This window comes from Rhincodon typus, chromosome 41, assembly GCF_021869965.1.
Source record: "Rhincodon typus isolate 14 chromosome 41, sRhiTyp1.1, whole genome shotgun sequence".
Taxonomy (NCBI): domain Eukaryota; kingdom Metazoa; phylum Chordata; class Chondrichthyes; order Orectolobiformes; family Rhincodontidae; genus Rhincodon; species Rhincodon typus.
In genome coordinates this window covers 4,984,846-5,000,956 of record NC_063372.1, presented here as the reverse complement: position 1 = coordinate 5,000,956, position 16,111 = coordinate 4,984,846, and the positions used below count along the sequence as shown (strand labels likewise).

General features: G+C 41.2%; 1 protein-coding gene across 1 annotated transcript in view; it reads left to right on the top strand.

Annotated features, from left to right (window-relative positions):
* Window positions 1-650: 650 nt before the first annotated feature.
* esyt1a (extended synaptotagmin-like protein 1a) overlaps window positions 651-16,111 on the top strand; it is a 129,581-nt gene continuing 114,120 nt past the window's right edge. Inside the window, exon 1 of the mRNA XM_048618902.1 lies at window positions 651-1,602. Coding sequence (XP_048474859.1) covers window positions 1,276-1,602 — 327 coding nt within the window. The 5' untranslated portion in view covers window positions 651-1,275. The remainder of the gene's footprint in view (window positions 1,603-16,111) is intronic.

Genomic DNA, 16,111 nt, shown 5'->3' with positions numbered 1-16,111 from the left:
CCTGACATTTTGACGGACAGCTCACTTCCATGTGGGTATATGAAAGTACCTTCATTATGATAAACTTGGAAAACCATTTCTAAACTGGTTCATGGTACACAGCTCTCAGTCGTTATGCTGTTGACAACTCTACGTATACAGCAATCTTAAAACCTTCATCATTCACAATAATTTCGGAATAAATCCTCCTGCCAACTGGCAACGGTAAAAAACCGAAAGAAGGGTCACCGGAACCGAAACGTTAACTCTGATTTTTCTTCATAGATGCTGCCAGACCTGCTGAGCTTTTCCAGCAACTTCTATCTTTGTTACTGGCAAAGATGGTTAATAGATAGTAGGAACTGCAGATGCTGGAGAATCTGAGATAACAAGGTGCAGAGCTGGATGAACACAGCAGGCCAAGCAGCATCATAGGAGCAGGAAGGCTGACGTTTTGGGCCTAGACCCTTTATCAGAAGATGGTTAATACTTGGCCTTTTGAAATATGCAGTATGATCTATAATAAGGTTAATATTCACTTGTCATCGCATCACTAGCTGGAACTGAGAAACTGCTGGTTACTTTTTAAAAATAACATATGTTTAAGAACAAGATGGTACTTTTTAAAAAATGCGAGAGTGAACGGATGTGACGAAAGTTTATTTTACATTCGGCTGAATGTGGAGGTTGGAGGGTTGTTCTGGCTCACTCGCTTAGGCGTGAAACTGGTCTTCGATTTGAGACAAAACTTTAAGACTTCAAAATCAAAATACAACAGCCAAGTCACCGCCCTAAACAGACTTTGCGGATACAGTATGAGTTGAGTATTCTCCTGGACTCTTTGGAGTTGAAAAAGCGTGGTTGGAAATGAATTTGAGATTTGTAAACATGTCCAAATTCTCTCTTTTAAGAAAAAGCACAGACTCAGGAAAGAATTTCTTCAGGATGCAGACGCGAGCAACGCCCTCTAGGAAGAGGCTATAAGAGAAAGGGAGGTTGGGCTTGGTTTCAGTTCTTGCTGCGGACAGACTTGGGTTGAGTGTAACCGCGATTTCTCTAACACAAGTACGCATCTCTGACACCTAGTAAATCGTGTTGAGATCGTACGATTCGTTATTTTCCGGAGTCTGGTCTGCTGCAATTTGGGAGGAACCCCCCGCCGCTCGCGCTGAGATGACTTGCCGTGCTCTTCACTAAAACTAGTCCACTTATTTGTTTTCAATTTTTTTTCGTTTGTCCTGTAATTTTTTAAAAAGCCTTCCTTTGTGCAAATTGAGCAAAAAAAAAAATCACTCCATGGATCGAAAGTACAGCGCTCGCGAGGAGGGAGCGCCAACCGCAACTGGCGGGACCCCTGATGAACCCGGGGCTCCAAGTGTGGCCGCCACCGAGATGATGACTTTGTTAACTCGCTTCGGCAAAACACTTCTGTGGCTCATGTTGATCTATCTAACCGGTTACTTCGGGCTGAGTGTGAGCTTTCTGGTTTTCGGACTGATGCTATGGATGGGCTGGAAAATGCGGAGAGAGAGCAAACAGAACAAACTGAGGGACGCCTTCTACCTCCTGGAAAACGAAGAGAACGTCACCAGAAAGAGGACAAACAAAAGCCTGCCAGCTTGGGTAAGGGGCAGACAGCGGGAAGTCTCGCTGTGCAGAAAGTGCAAGAATCTTTTTAGCTGCAAAGTTTTCGACTCTATGGGGAATCACAATCCCAGTCAGAAAATTTGAACGGGGAGAGATGCGCAGGGTCCTAGTGCTACCGCAATTAACCCTTTCCAGCGGAGGGTTTGTGATTTCCTACAAAGAGATCTGCAGGCGTAAAGAACTAAAACAAAATCACTAAAATGCGTGCATCTTAGAAAAAAATGTGAATAATTTTAAATGTGATGTTATTTCTCTGAGTTATTTTTAACGTAGTAGTTCAGTTTGTTATATAAAAATACCCTTTCTTTATGAACGAGGATTTGGTATTTTACGTCTGCGGTTAAGATTGTGAGTGGGCTATACATTTCAATAGGGTGAGGTCATTGTTTTTTCACGTTACATGACTTCCTTGGTAAAATGTTATTTGGAACTATAGTTCTACAACTATCCCCATCCTCTCTGATGAGGAAGCTTAACGCATTAGTGCAAACGATAAGGCTTACGTATTTGCATGAACCTTCAGCCAGAAATGCTCAGTGGATGATCCATCTCATCCTCCTCCAGAGGTCCCCAGCTCCATAGATGCCAGTCTTAATTCAGTGTAATTAAACGGCTCAAGGTACTGGATAGAGCAAAGAGTCTGTCTGGGCCCCAACAACATTATGGCAATCGTATTGAAGACTTATGCTCCAGAACTTGCCACTTCCTATCTAGTCTGTATAGCTACAGCATTGGTATCTTATCCAGTGATGTGAAAAATTGCCCAGGTATGTCTTGTGTACAAAAAGCAGGACAAATCCAACCTGGCCAGTTGGCACCCTATCAGTCTACTCAATCACCAGTAAATAAAATGATGGAAAGGGCTATTAAACAGCAGTTGCAAAGGGATAACTTGCTCAGTGACACTCAGTTTGGGATCCACCAGGGTGCACAGCCTTGGTTCTAAGCTGAACCCTAGAGGTGCGATGAGAGTGACTGCCCTTAAAATCAAGGCCACACTTTACTGAATGTGGCATCAAGGTGCCACAGCAAAACTGAAGACAGTGGGAATCAGATTAAACTTGCTGCTGGTTGGAGTCATGCCTGGCACAAAGGATGATGATTATGGTTATTGAAGGTCAGTCATCTTAGCTCCAGGACATCTCTGCAGGAGTTCGTTAGTATAGGTATTTCTAATAAACTTGTTCTGAGTCATTAGGACACGCCTCTGGAACAGGTGGGACTTGAATCCAGGTCTTCTAGCCCAGAGGTAGAGACATCACTGCTATGCCATAACAGCCCTAAAAATTAACTGGGACTTGAAGCTGGGCCGTCCAGCCCAGAGGTGGAGGCACTACCACTGTGCCACACAATTCCCTAGCCAAGTTCCTTAGTATAAAACGACCTCTAATCAATCTCTTCAGACATGTTATGACACACATCTGGAACAGGTGGGACTTGAACTTGGGCCTCTGGCTCAGAGGTAGGGTTACTATTACTGTGTCACAAGAGCCCAAGTTCCTTGCAATAGTGTCCTTGGCCCAACCATCTTTAGCTGCTTCATAAATGACCTGCCCTTTTTCATAAGAAGTGGGGATGTTTGCTTGTGATTACATAATGTTTAGCATCATTTGCAACCCGTCAGATACTGAAGCAGTCTGTGTTCAAATGCAGCAAGATCTGGGCAATATCCAGGTTTGGGCTGATTAAGTGGCAAGTAACGTTGCCTGACACTGTGTGGCAGGAAGACCATCTTCCCATGATGTTCAAATGCATTATCATTACTCAGTCCCCAGTACTAACATTCTGGGGAATTACTGTTGATCAGAAACTGAACTGGACAGTCATATAAATACATTAGCAAAAAAGCAGGTAAGAGACTAGAAAATCACGGTGAGCGACTCCCTTTCTGTCTCCCCTGTGCTTGTCAGTCACTTACAAGGTGCAAGTCAGGAGTGTGATGGAGTACTATCGACTTGCCTGGATGAGTGCAGCCGTAATGTTGAGAAACTTGACACCCTCCAGGACAAAGCAATCTGCTCGATTGGAACTCCATCTATCGTCATCAGCGTTTACTGCCTTCCTGCTGACGCACATTGACAGCTGTGTATACCATTTACAAGGCTCCTTTGATAGTTCCTTCCAAACCCACAGCCACTTCCATCTAGAAGCAGATACAGGGGAACACCACCACCTGCAAGTTCCCCTCCAAGCCACTCACCATTCTGACTTGGAAATATATCACCGCTCTTTCACTGTCACCGGATCAAAATCTGGAACTCCCTCCCTAACAGCATTGAGGCTGTAACTACCCATGAAATGTAGTGTTTCAAGAAGGCAGCTCACCATCAGTTTCTTGAGGGCAATTAGGGATGGACAGTAAATATTGGTGTAGCTAGTGAGGTCTGCAATCCGCAATCCACAATCAAAAAAAAATTAAGGTATTTCCTTCTTAATAATTTGCCTGATTAGATCTGGTAGAAATTCCTCATTGAAAGATTGTTATTTGACTGTGGAATGTATCTTTCCTTAATCTCTGGTACAGATGTGGCTCTGAAGCAAAATACATTGTTAACATAGTTACACATTTTGATATAAATTTACAGTTGTGGATCTTGGCAACCTTGATCCTAGAGATCACAACCACTGTTCCATTAGAGTAGAACTATGTAGTAGTCACTTGTATAGATGTTGAGGTAGTTGATCTCTAAGAGTGGAGGAGAGGTTGCAAGTAGTAGATGTTCCCCCTATTCCTATTCCCTACTTCCCCCCTCATTGTAGACATCATGCATACCAAACTTGAAGTTTTAAATTAAAACATGGGTGCAGGGCATACACTTTTGATTGAATACTTTTGATCTCTGCAGGGTTTTATCTCACTGGATGGTGTTTGTATCTTGAAACTCTCTAATTTACTGCATCATAAACAGATGGGATTTGTGTTCCCACACATCATTGCTCAAGGGAAGATATTACATAAAGGCACTTTGTTGCAAGGAGGGTCATAGAGTCATACAAGCAAGGAAACAGGTCCAACTCATCCATGCCAACCAAGTTTCACAAACCAAACTAGTCCCACTTGCTTGCGCTTGGCCCACATCCCTCTAAACCTCTATTCATGTACCTGTCCAAATGTCTTTTAAATGTTGTAACTGTACATGCCTCTACCATTTCCTCCTGATGTTCATTCCACATACTATGTGAAAAAGTTGTCCATCAGGACTCTTTTAAATCTTTCACCTCACACCTTAAAAATATGGCCCCTAGTTTTGAGCTTCCCCACCCTAGGGAAAAGAATTTTGCAATTCACCTTATTTACGCCCCTCAAGTTTTTATCAACCTCTATAAGGTTCTATCAACCTGATAAAATGTCAACCTCCTACGCTTCAGTGAAAAAAGTTCCAGCCTATTCAGCCTCTCCCTATGACTCAAACTCTCCAGTCCCAGCAACATCCTGGTAAATCTTTCCTGAACCCTGTCCAGCTGCTTAATATCCTGTCTATAGCAGGGTGACCAGAACTGTACACAATACTCCAGAAGAAACCTGACCAATGTCCTGTACAACCTCAACGTGACGTCCCAATTCCTATACTCAATGGTTTGAGCAATGAAGGTAAGCATGCTAAATGCCTTCTCAACCACCCAGTCGACCTGCAACGCAACTTTCAAAGAACTATGTACCTTAACTTGTAGGTCTCTCTGTTCAATGACACTACTCAGGGCCCTCCCGTTACCTGCATAAGTCCTGCCCTTGTTCGTTTTACCAAAATAACAATACCTTGCATTTATCCAAATTAAACTTCATCTGCCACTCCTCAGCCCATTGGCCCAATTGATCAAGATCGCTTTATAATCTTACATAACCTTCTTCACTGTTGACTATACCACCAGTTTTGATGTCATTGCCAACTTACTAACCGTGCCTTATAAATTCTCATCCAAATGATTTACATAAAAACAAACAACAGTGGACCCAGCACCGATCCCTGTGGAACACTGCCGGTCACAGGCTCCAGTCTGAAAAACAACCCTTCACCACCACTTTCTGTCTCCTACCATCAAGCCAATTTTGTATCCAATTGGCAAACTCTCTCTGAATCTCATGTGATCTAATTTTACTGATCCATCTACCATGTGGTACCTTGTCAAAGGCTTTACTATGGGCCATGTAGACAATGTCTACCATTCTGCCCTCATCAATCTTTTTGATTACGACCTCAAAAACCTCAATCAAGTTAGTGAGACACGATTTCCCACGCACAAGGCCATGTTGACTATCCATAATCAGTCCTTGCCTCTCCAAATACCTGTAGATCCTATCTGTCAGAATCCCCTCCAACAACTTGCCCACCACTGATATCAGACTCACTGGTCTATAGTTCCCAAGCTTCTCCTTACGGCCTTTCTTAAATAAAGGCACAACATTAGCCACCCTCCAGTTCTCCGGCATCTCACCCGTGGCTGTAGATGACACAAATATCTTAGCAAGGGGCCTAGCAATTTCTTTGCTAACTTCCCACAATGTTGTGGGATAGACTTGATTAGGTCCTGGGGATTTATATACCTTTGTTTTTTAAGACATCCAACACCACCTCTTCTGTAATGTGGACTGTTTGCAAGACATCACTATTTATTTCCATAGCATCCATGTCTTTCTCCACGGTAAATACTAAATTATTTATTTAGTATCTTGGGAATATTGACATTTCCCCCCTGCCCTCCGCCAACTCCTTCAGGATGCCTGGCTCCAAAATATACCCCTTGCGTATTCCCCAGAGACTGAGAAGCAGCTTACCTGTCTGACATTTTGACTGGATATGTGGCTAAGGAAGATACAAAAATCTCTGTCAAGGCCCCAACAATCTTCCTCTTTGCCTCCCTCGATAATCTGGGATATATCCTATCAGATCCTGGGGACTTATCTACCTTAATGTTTTTCAAAACACCCAACACCACCACCTTCTTAATATTAATATTAACATGCCCTAGAATATCAATATACCCCTCCTTAATCTTACCATCATCCATGTACTTCTTGGTGAATACCGTTGCAAAGTACTCATTAAGGACCTTACCCACTTCTCCAGTTCCACACATAAATTCCCTCCTTTGTCCTTGAGTGGATCCACCCTTTTCCTAGCTCTTCTCTTGCTTCTAACATACATATAAAATACCTTGGGATTCTCCTTAATCCTACTTGCCAAGGACATTTCATGGTCCCCTTTAGCCCTCTTAATTCCTTGCTTAAGTTCTTTACTGCATCTTTTATATTCCTGGTATTAATTCAGTTTCCAAAACCTTACATGTGCTTCTTTTTCCTTTTTGACTAAACCTTTCAATATCTCTTATCATTCAGGGTTCCCGAATCTTGCCATCCTTATCTTTCATCCTCACAGGAACGTGCTGGTCCTGAACTCTGATCAATTGGCCTTTAAAGACTCCCACATGTCAGATGTGGATTTACCCTCAAACAGCCAACCCCAATCTAATTTCTCCAGTTATTGCCTTAATACTGTTGTAATTAGCCTTCATCCAATTTAGCACTTTCACCCAAGGACCAGTCTTATTCTATTCATGAGTATCTTAAAACTTACGGAATTATAGTCATTGAACCCAAAATGCTGCCCCACTGAAAATTTGATCACCTGGCTGAGCTCATTGCCCAATACCAGGTCCGGTATGGCCTCTTGCCTAGTTGTACTATCTCCATATTTGTTTCAAGAAGCCCTCCTGGATGTACTTAACACATCTACCCCATCTAAGCCTTGGCATTAAGTGAGTCCCAGTCAGTACTGGGGAAACTAAAACCACCCATTACAACAACCCTGTTGTTTTTACATATTTCCACAATCTGCCCACATATCTGTTCTTCTATCTCCCACTGGATATCGGGAGGCCTATCCTATAACCCCATCACGGTGATTGCACCTTTCTTATTCCTAAGTTCTACCCATATGGCCCCACAGGATGAGCTCTCCAAGGTGTTCTCCCATAGTGCAGCTGTGACATTCCCCTTAATCAGTAAGGCAACTTCCCCAACTCTTTTAGATCCCTCACTATTCTACCTGAACCCTGCAACATTGAGTCTCCAGTCCTAAAAATTGCATTAAAATAAATACACTCAGGCCAGTCCTGCCGTGTTCATTAACCCGGCTCTACCTGTTCTTCCTATTAGACTTTCTGTGCTTAACCTCTGTCTTCTCCTCAATCATTCCACATGTTGACCGACTGCTCTGGTTTCCACCCTCTGCCACACTAGGTTAAACCCTCCTGAGTGGCACTAGCAAACCTCTTTGCCAGGATATTGGTGCCCCACCAGTTTAGCTGCAACCTGTCCTTCTTGCACAGGTCCCACCTTCCCTGGAAGAGACCCAAATGATCCAGATATCCAAAGCCCTCTGTCCTTCACCAGCTGTCTAGCCATACATTCAGTTGTATTATTTTCCAACTTTTGGCCTCACTAGCACATAGTACACACCATTGCACAGTTATTGAAGCAAATTGAAGGACGTGTTGAACACAAATGAAATACTGTAGGAACTTGGCAATTACTAAGTTAAAATAGTCCTGTGGAAGATGTGCTGTAAAATCAATTGCTCTTTACCAAAATGTAGGCTGTGAGGGAACAATTCAGTGGGATTCTGAAATACTAGTACTTGGTTATGGAAAATCTTCTGGTCAATGTATAAACAGTACTGTTTGGAAACAAAGCCAGCATCTTTTGGTGTCGAGGATTGAACAGAGGTTGATCAGTATTTTCAATGAACGCACTTCTTGATAGACATGATGTGAAGGTGCCAGTGTTGGACTGGGGTGGACAAGGTCAGAAATCCCACGACACCAGGTTATAGTCCAACAGGTTTTCAAATAAACCTGTTGGACTATAACCTGGTGTCGTGTGATTTCTGATCTTCTTGATAGAACCAGTGGGTGATGTTAATGGACTTGGAGCTTTGATTGGAGCTTATCTGACGTAAAATAAGTGTTTCTTTTAAAATAAATTTCAAATAAAGGATGTAATTGAGGAAATATTTGTGTTTTGTGAACATAATGTTCACCGAGCTGATGCATGCTGTTGCTTGGGAATAAAGCACTTCATTGTGGCATCCAGTGTTAGCATCAGGTTCTGTCAGGTCAGATACAGAGTGAAGTTCGTTAATAACAGGTCCTGATATCCTTTACACGCTTACACTGTGGGTAAATTTTATCCTTTAACAATAAAATGGGAAATAACTATATTTTACAATAAATTCCCAGAACGTGTGTTATGAGAATGCAATTTGTTAATTTTAAGTAAAAACAGACTTGCTCCCATTTTTAATCCAGAGGAATTTCACCCCTGTTCCCTCTAATATATATTCTTCACTGTAACAGGCCTACATTTCATTATCTCTGAATTATCATGTGTTTTGGCTTTCTCATTAGCAATTAATTTTATTTTCTTTCCTCCCCAAACATTGACTGATAGTGTTGTAATCCTGACACCAGAAGGTACCGAAGGGTGGCTTGGGAATAACTGCAGCTACTCCACAAGTAATCTTCCCATCAAATGACTACAGATAGGGAATGTAATAAACTAGGGATCAAACTGTGCCCCAACACAGTGGTAATGCCTATTATCTTACACTAGTTCACTTTGTGTAATTTCTGCCTTCTAACCAGTCTTCAAGAAGTTTCCCCTTATCTATTGAGAGCTGTCAAGTGCATTAGCATGATTGTTACTTCCTTATTTTAAGTGAGGCTATCCCTCTCTTTGCTGCTGTTTGAACATCAACATTTAAAGAAAATCTACTCTCAAGCTTGTTAACACATAGGAACTTACTCTTTTTAACAACATCCAGACTGTATTTTATGACTAGCTTTGATTTTTATCCTTTTTTAAAGATTCTTTAATATCCTGGTTCTGTTCACCCAGTTTCACTCACAGTCTTCCCCAGTGCACGTGCCCAAAACATTTTCATCAAAACACATCCTAAGTTGCTTTGTAACCAAAGTGTATTTTGTGATCTTTGCTCATTAAATTGGTGACTGGAGTAAAACAAAAGTGGCTGACAACCTCGGCCAGTATTGTACATATATGTCCACCTCTCTCTCACCTTCTGAGCTCCTTGTAAACATGATTAATGCACTTCCGAGAGTTAATCTGGCCTTTCACCTACCTTTTCAAACTGCTTCACCCAATTTAAGAAATCTGACACTTTCTCTGTTTATTGTTTACTGAGCATTCTGATTTTGTTATGTATCTTATCGACAATGAATAGTGAAATTACCATTCACTGATAAAGGCTGGTTACTACAGGAAAGTGTACTTTTTCCAAATGTTGAAATAATAGAATGAGAGAAACATAATGTTGGAGAAAAACTCAAATTCCAATTAAAAGTTATCTGGAGTTTTAAAAACCCTTTTTGAGACTTCTTGCTAAAACTGAATCAACTTTTCAGTTGTAATTTTTATTTGTATAATCTATATTATTAGATTTATAGAGAGGTATTGAGTAATATTTGAACAATGTTAATTTTGAATATATTTCTGTACAGCCCTTCATCCACTGGGTCTCATCTGTTCCCTATCCTTTAGCGCACCTCTCCTTTCTACCAAGACAGTGCACAGCAATTGATGTGTAATGCAATCGAAATGTTCAGTTAGTTCGAGAGGCTCTAGGTGGGGTGAACTGCCAACAGGTGAAGATTCGTTTTACTTTACACAGGAGCAATGTGTATATAATTGAAAATGGTTGTGGGAGCTGCCTTTAAATTAGTTTTCACCCATTTGTTGCAGTCTGAAGCAGTATTTCATTATTTACATGACATTAACTTTGGCAAGACTACCGTCAAAGCATTGATACATGTACATATATTTGCGAATACAAAAAAATCAGACTGACTACCTTACTGAAGCATTGACAGATCTTGTCACGGTGCATTATGTAAAGCTCTATATTCTGTATCCTCTGCAGATGAATCAGATTATTTTCAATGTGATGAAATTTGTTTTACTTTTAATCCCATGTATAAATGTTTTCAGGCATCTTTCTTGATTCATTCTACAACATGTTTGTGTCTTTAATGGATTGAGGAGAGGAGTTGTGGATGGTGTACAAGTTGGGTTTTGTGGAGATGCCTTGGTCCTAACCACCATTTGTTCCCTATTTTAAGAAAGGCTCCTGAAAATGCATGATGTGATAATGTATACAGATTCAATACCAGTCTTTAACAACAGCAAACCTGACACCTTCTAGAAGAGGGTGGAAAAAAAGTAATATCAAGAAAAGAGTGGAGGAGTGGGACTAACTGCATTGCTTTTCTAAAGTTTTAGTGTCAACCCGATAGGCTGAATTGTCTCCTTCTATGTTGCGTTATGCTATGATTCTATATTTGAGGAACGCTGGAGAGATTCTCGTCTAATGTTGGATTCTATGATTCAGACTTGTAACTTTGAGTAGTTAAATCAACATTGGAAACAGATGCGATTTTAAGTGTTGCACACTGAATCTACATCTGAAAGTGGAGTGCTCTGTAGGATTAGGATGCAGACCTTGGAGGTCAAAAGGCAGAGTCTGCACATACTGTGTTCCATAGTTCTTTACAATGGTAATTTTCTAAGTATTGTAGCAATGAGACTTTGAGTAGCCATAGTGTTTCAAACAGAGATACAGTGACTGGGAAGTCACTGGCATGGATTGGTCTAATTTGTAAAAGTCTGGTGAGATCAGAAGAAGGCAGATAATTCTTCAATGATGAGGATAAACTGACCATGTCCAACTTGTCAATCAAAAGTCAAAGAGCAAGGCTCCTGGAAATGCTATCCTGTCACAAGTGTATGAACAAATGTAGCGTCAAACTTATAATCTCACAATTGGAGTAGATGTTGGAATTGAATGGACTGTAGAAGCATGTCATGAGATTGAGGATATCCTGCTTATTGTCCTGTATACATGCGAGAGATTTGTCAAGTTCCAACCATAGTGATAAACTTTCTTATGGCTGAAAGTCATTTGTCTGATGGTTCTGGAATAGAATCATTTTGACAGCTTTAGAAGACATTTTGTCTAAGAGTCAGTTTAGTTTCCACACTAACCACAGCACCACTGATATTATCTTCACACTTGATAGAACAGAATACCCTTTATTGTCATGTGTACTCAAGTACACAAGTACAGGAGCACAGTGAAAAGTTTACAATGTTGCCCCACATAGTGCCATCTTAGGTACAAAGTACCTAGGTACAAATCTTAGATACAAAATAGAGAATTAAAGAGAGAAAAGGAAAAAAAGTTACATTACCTTACAGTTATTCATAGTATAAGATAGAAAAATAAGAAATGAAGTTAAAAAGATAAGCTTTACAGTCTTTTTAGAAAGGACCTGCAGTAGATGAGCACAGGGGCCTTCCACATGTGGCCTGACTGGGCTTGCAAGTCACTGACCACCCGCACTGGTCCCCAGTCTAACAACCATCCCTACATCGCTGGGTCTCCAGCCGGCTGGCTGTCCCTGCATTGTCTGAGTGCAAGAGAATGCTACTGTTTAGAATCAAGGTTTGTTAACCATATTTATTGACCGAAAAATACATATCCAATGCCATGAACAGGCAAGCATCATGGGATACTCTGGTAAATCTCAGATGGACTGCCAAGTGTTTCAACATTGCCAATGTGCATCATGATATCAAATGCTTTCCAAATGAGCAGTGGACTGAAACAAGATGGTTGTGAAAGTTTTGAGCTGCCATTTTGCGGAATGCACCACAGCTTGTTGATAATTTTGCATCTGCACCAGCTTCAGAACAAGTAGGATTTTGTTCTAACTGATCTGTCAGCAAGAGCGAGGATCAGTGGAGACTTCTGTCTGCTGATGGCTGTTCTTTGTTAGCTCAGTCGGAACATGACTTCCAATTCCTTGCAGAAAACTTAAATAGCAGCTAGGAATGTACCTTCTGTCCCATCAGCTTTGCTTTCAACCTTGACAAAGTTGGGGATGATATTTCACCTGGCTTCTGATAATACAAGGCCAAAGCCAAAAACAAATTAGCAATTCACCTGTCTTGGCAGTGTTGCTGCAACTGGCATCATAACAATGGGTATGTGAGCTGCACTATAACGGCATATGATGCATTTGAAGACAGAGTGTTTGAGCATTTGAAAAGTGTTCCATGAAGCTGTTGATGGAAATCAAGATTTACCAAGTTATGGTTCTTGCCACTCTTCTGTATAGCTGAGAGATATGGACTGTCTGCACATGTCAGCTGAAGAACTCAAAAGTATCAACCAAGACCATTACTTTGTGGCTTGATTGCACAAGACATGAAAGTTCTCAAATGGCAAACACAAGCAGCATGCAGCTTACGGTGATGGAGGCACAGCTTCAATGGTTGGACTGTGTAGTCCAAATGAATACTAATTTGCCAAAGTGATTAATAGCATATACAACTGATGGTCAATGAAAGCAATCCTTATGTTCTTCAGAACAGCCTGGGAAGTAGTAGCCACAGGCTGGTTGGTGCAATCATGTCCTAGTTGGTATAGCTGGCATCAAGATGATGAATGATATGAAAAATTTAAATCAAAAGAGCAGTTGCAGCACCTGGCATGGAGCATCGATTACTTTATCTTTGTGAAATTCCCTCTAAGCCATACAATGCAGCAGAAATCAAAGCTTAAAACCACAGCTTTTTGAACATTGTTACAGTATCAGCATCCCTTTGATACTGCTCAAAAGAGAGTTATCAATGTCCATCACAGTCAATTGAACAGTCATCAAATACATTTAGCTTTGAATAGAACAACTTGTTCATTTAGATCAAAACTGCCTCAGGCAGATTTTACTGAGATTTAGAAACATGGTGCCATGGGGATTCTATTGAACTTAAACCCCACAGTACAGTTGCAGTGATTTCTTTTTGTTTTGCAAGACAATACATTTTTAAGACCCGTCTCAGTTATTGTTGTAAATTGTTTAGTAAAGAATATGAACACTTCGAAAAAGTCACACCTTGTGATATTCTGTATAGAGTGGGTTGTGCTACTGAAATATTAGGATGTAACGGTCTGAGCTAATTGTTCAGCAAAAGGCTCAGCAAAATAAAAGTTAACATTTAGCCACAACAATACATTAGACTAAGCATGTGATTGGACTGGAATGTGCAGTCTGCTCCAGTTTAGTCTTCTGGTATTTTGCAGAAACATTTTTGGTGCAGATGTATCCTAGAGTTGTTACTTGCAAGTCTGATACAATGTAGTTTTTCACAGTATTGCAGTTGTTGACTTTGTCCATGTGTATTGAAATGAGTGATAATTGTTCATATGTCTTGGTAGCAATACACATGGACAAAGAGGGACACCAATTCGACTGGGACAACGTAGCCATCCTAGGACAAGCCAACCAAAGACACGCATGAGAATTCCTGGAGGCCTGGCACTCAAACCCTGAACTCCATTAACAAACATGTAGAACTGGACCCCATATACCAACCACTAAGAAACAAATCCAGAACTGATGCCACCCATCCCAGCAAACCAAGACACATAAATAGCAAGTGGGACAGAACACTGACGCTTCACAGGAGGTGCACTGATGATGTTACCCAGCATGGTGACAAAACATTTGCGAACAAACTTACCAGCTAAGCAAGCAAGTCAACAGCGGCATCAACAAGCCAAACTACAAATCTTCTCAAAAACTTTTTCACAGGGACATTTGTCAAAATTTGGTAAAACTACTCTTCTAACATCAAAACAGAAAGGGAGAGAATTGATGGTGAGGAGGAAAATAAAGAAAAATAACTGAGAGTGACCATATTGGGAAGCAAAAATGCAAAACTGCAAGTCAAGGAGCAAGAAAGGTAGAAAAGAATAGGGCTGAATTTCCCAAGCTTTGTGTTTCCTATTGATAAAGCAGAGCAAAAAGGGATGGAGACTTGAGATGCTGAATTTCTGCCTTTTATGTTGCTTTTCCAGGACTTTCTTCGGGGGTGGGGGTATGTGGTTGTGGGGCAAGGGACAAAGCTTGATAACTGCCATAGTAATGAGACCAGGGACAGGATATGGGCGAAGACGTGGGCATTGGCTTATGCTGTCTTCTTTCCAGTCAGATGACTGGAGAGAGTGAGACAGAGAGCACCTGAAGCAAATAATTTTAGGAACCTGGGTTTGCACTGGAAGCCTCTGACTGCCTGTTTCTGGTTCAAATACAGGCTTCCCCTGTACTGGGTGTTGCCAGAGACAGTCTGAACATTTGTAAATAATCTGAACCTGGGGAGTTAAGTGACTTTGCAGTAGTCATTGCAGATAAGATTGCATTTTGCTAGCGGCTCAGGTACAGGTGGAAGAAGGATGTGAAAACTCTGAAGTTTGTATTGAATTAAAAATTTTGTTTTTGTCATTTGCAACTAAATGAATTTTCACAGTTAAAACTTCCATTTCAGCACCTACAATAACAGTTTTATACTTCAAACTAGTGTTGTTTTGGCAACTTGGGTGCCTGTTTGATTCCATGTCTATGCCGAATGAAGCTGATCTTAGGCAGAATGTCAGTAGTGAGTTCAGGGTCCAGGGTTGGGGAGGGGCAGATCAGCCAGCAACACTGCTGAACAAGCATGTGCTCTTGCATACAGTGAGGAAAACATTGGGTTTGGTTATAATGCTACCTAGTTCTGTTCAGTACAGATGCTCACTGTCCAGGCTTATATAGAAAAAAATAATCACCTGGACACAGTACCAGAATGACATTGGAGAAATGGTGGCAAAATGACAGTGTTATTGGAATTGTGATCTAGAGGCCAGGCTCATGTTCTGAGGGCATGGGTTAAAATCTCACCAGGGCAGCAGCTGGAATTTAAGTGTCTGTGTTCATCAATGAAAGGGATGAAGTGGATATACAAATCAGGGAGAGGGACTGCAATATACTTAAAGAACTAGCACGGACAGAGAGGAGGTTCTGGCAGGATTAAAAATCAATAAATCTCCAGCACCAGATGAAATGTATCCCAGGCTGTTGAGTGAGGTGAGGGAGGAAATAGCAGAGGTGCTGGCAAAGATTTTCAACTCCTTTCACCACAGGACAGATACCAAAGGACGAGAAGACAGCCTATGTGGGCTGTTATTCAAGAAGGGATACACCAGGAAACTATAGGCCAGTCTCTCTCACCTCAGTGGTGGGGAACCTATTGGAAGCAATTCTGAAGGATTGAATTAATCTGCACATGGAGGCACAGGGATTAATCAAGAACAGTCAGCATGGCTTTGCTAACAGGACATTGTGTCTGACCAAATAAAAACCAAAAGAACTGTGGATGCTGTAAATCAAGAACAAAAACAAAGTTGCTGGAAAAGCTCAGGAAGTCTGGCAGCATCTGTGAAGGAAAAAACAGAGTTAACGTTTCGGGTCCGGTGACCCTTCCTCAGAACTGTGTCTGACCAACTTGATTGAATTTTTTGAAGGGGTAACCAGGGAACAGCAACATCAAAGCACTGGCACATGATCAACTATGTCAACATTTGATCCAGAG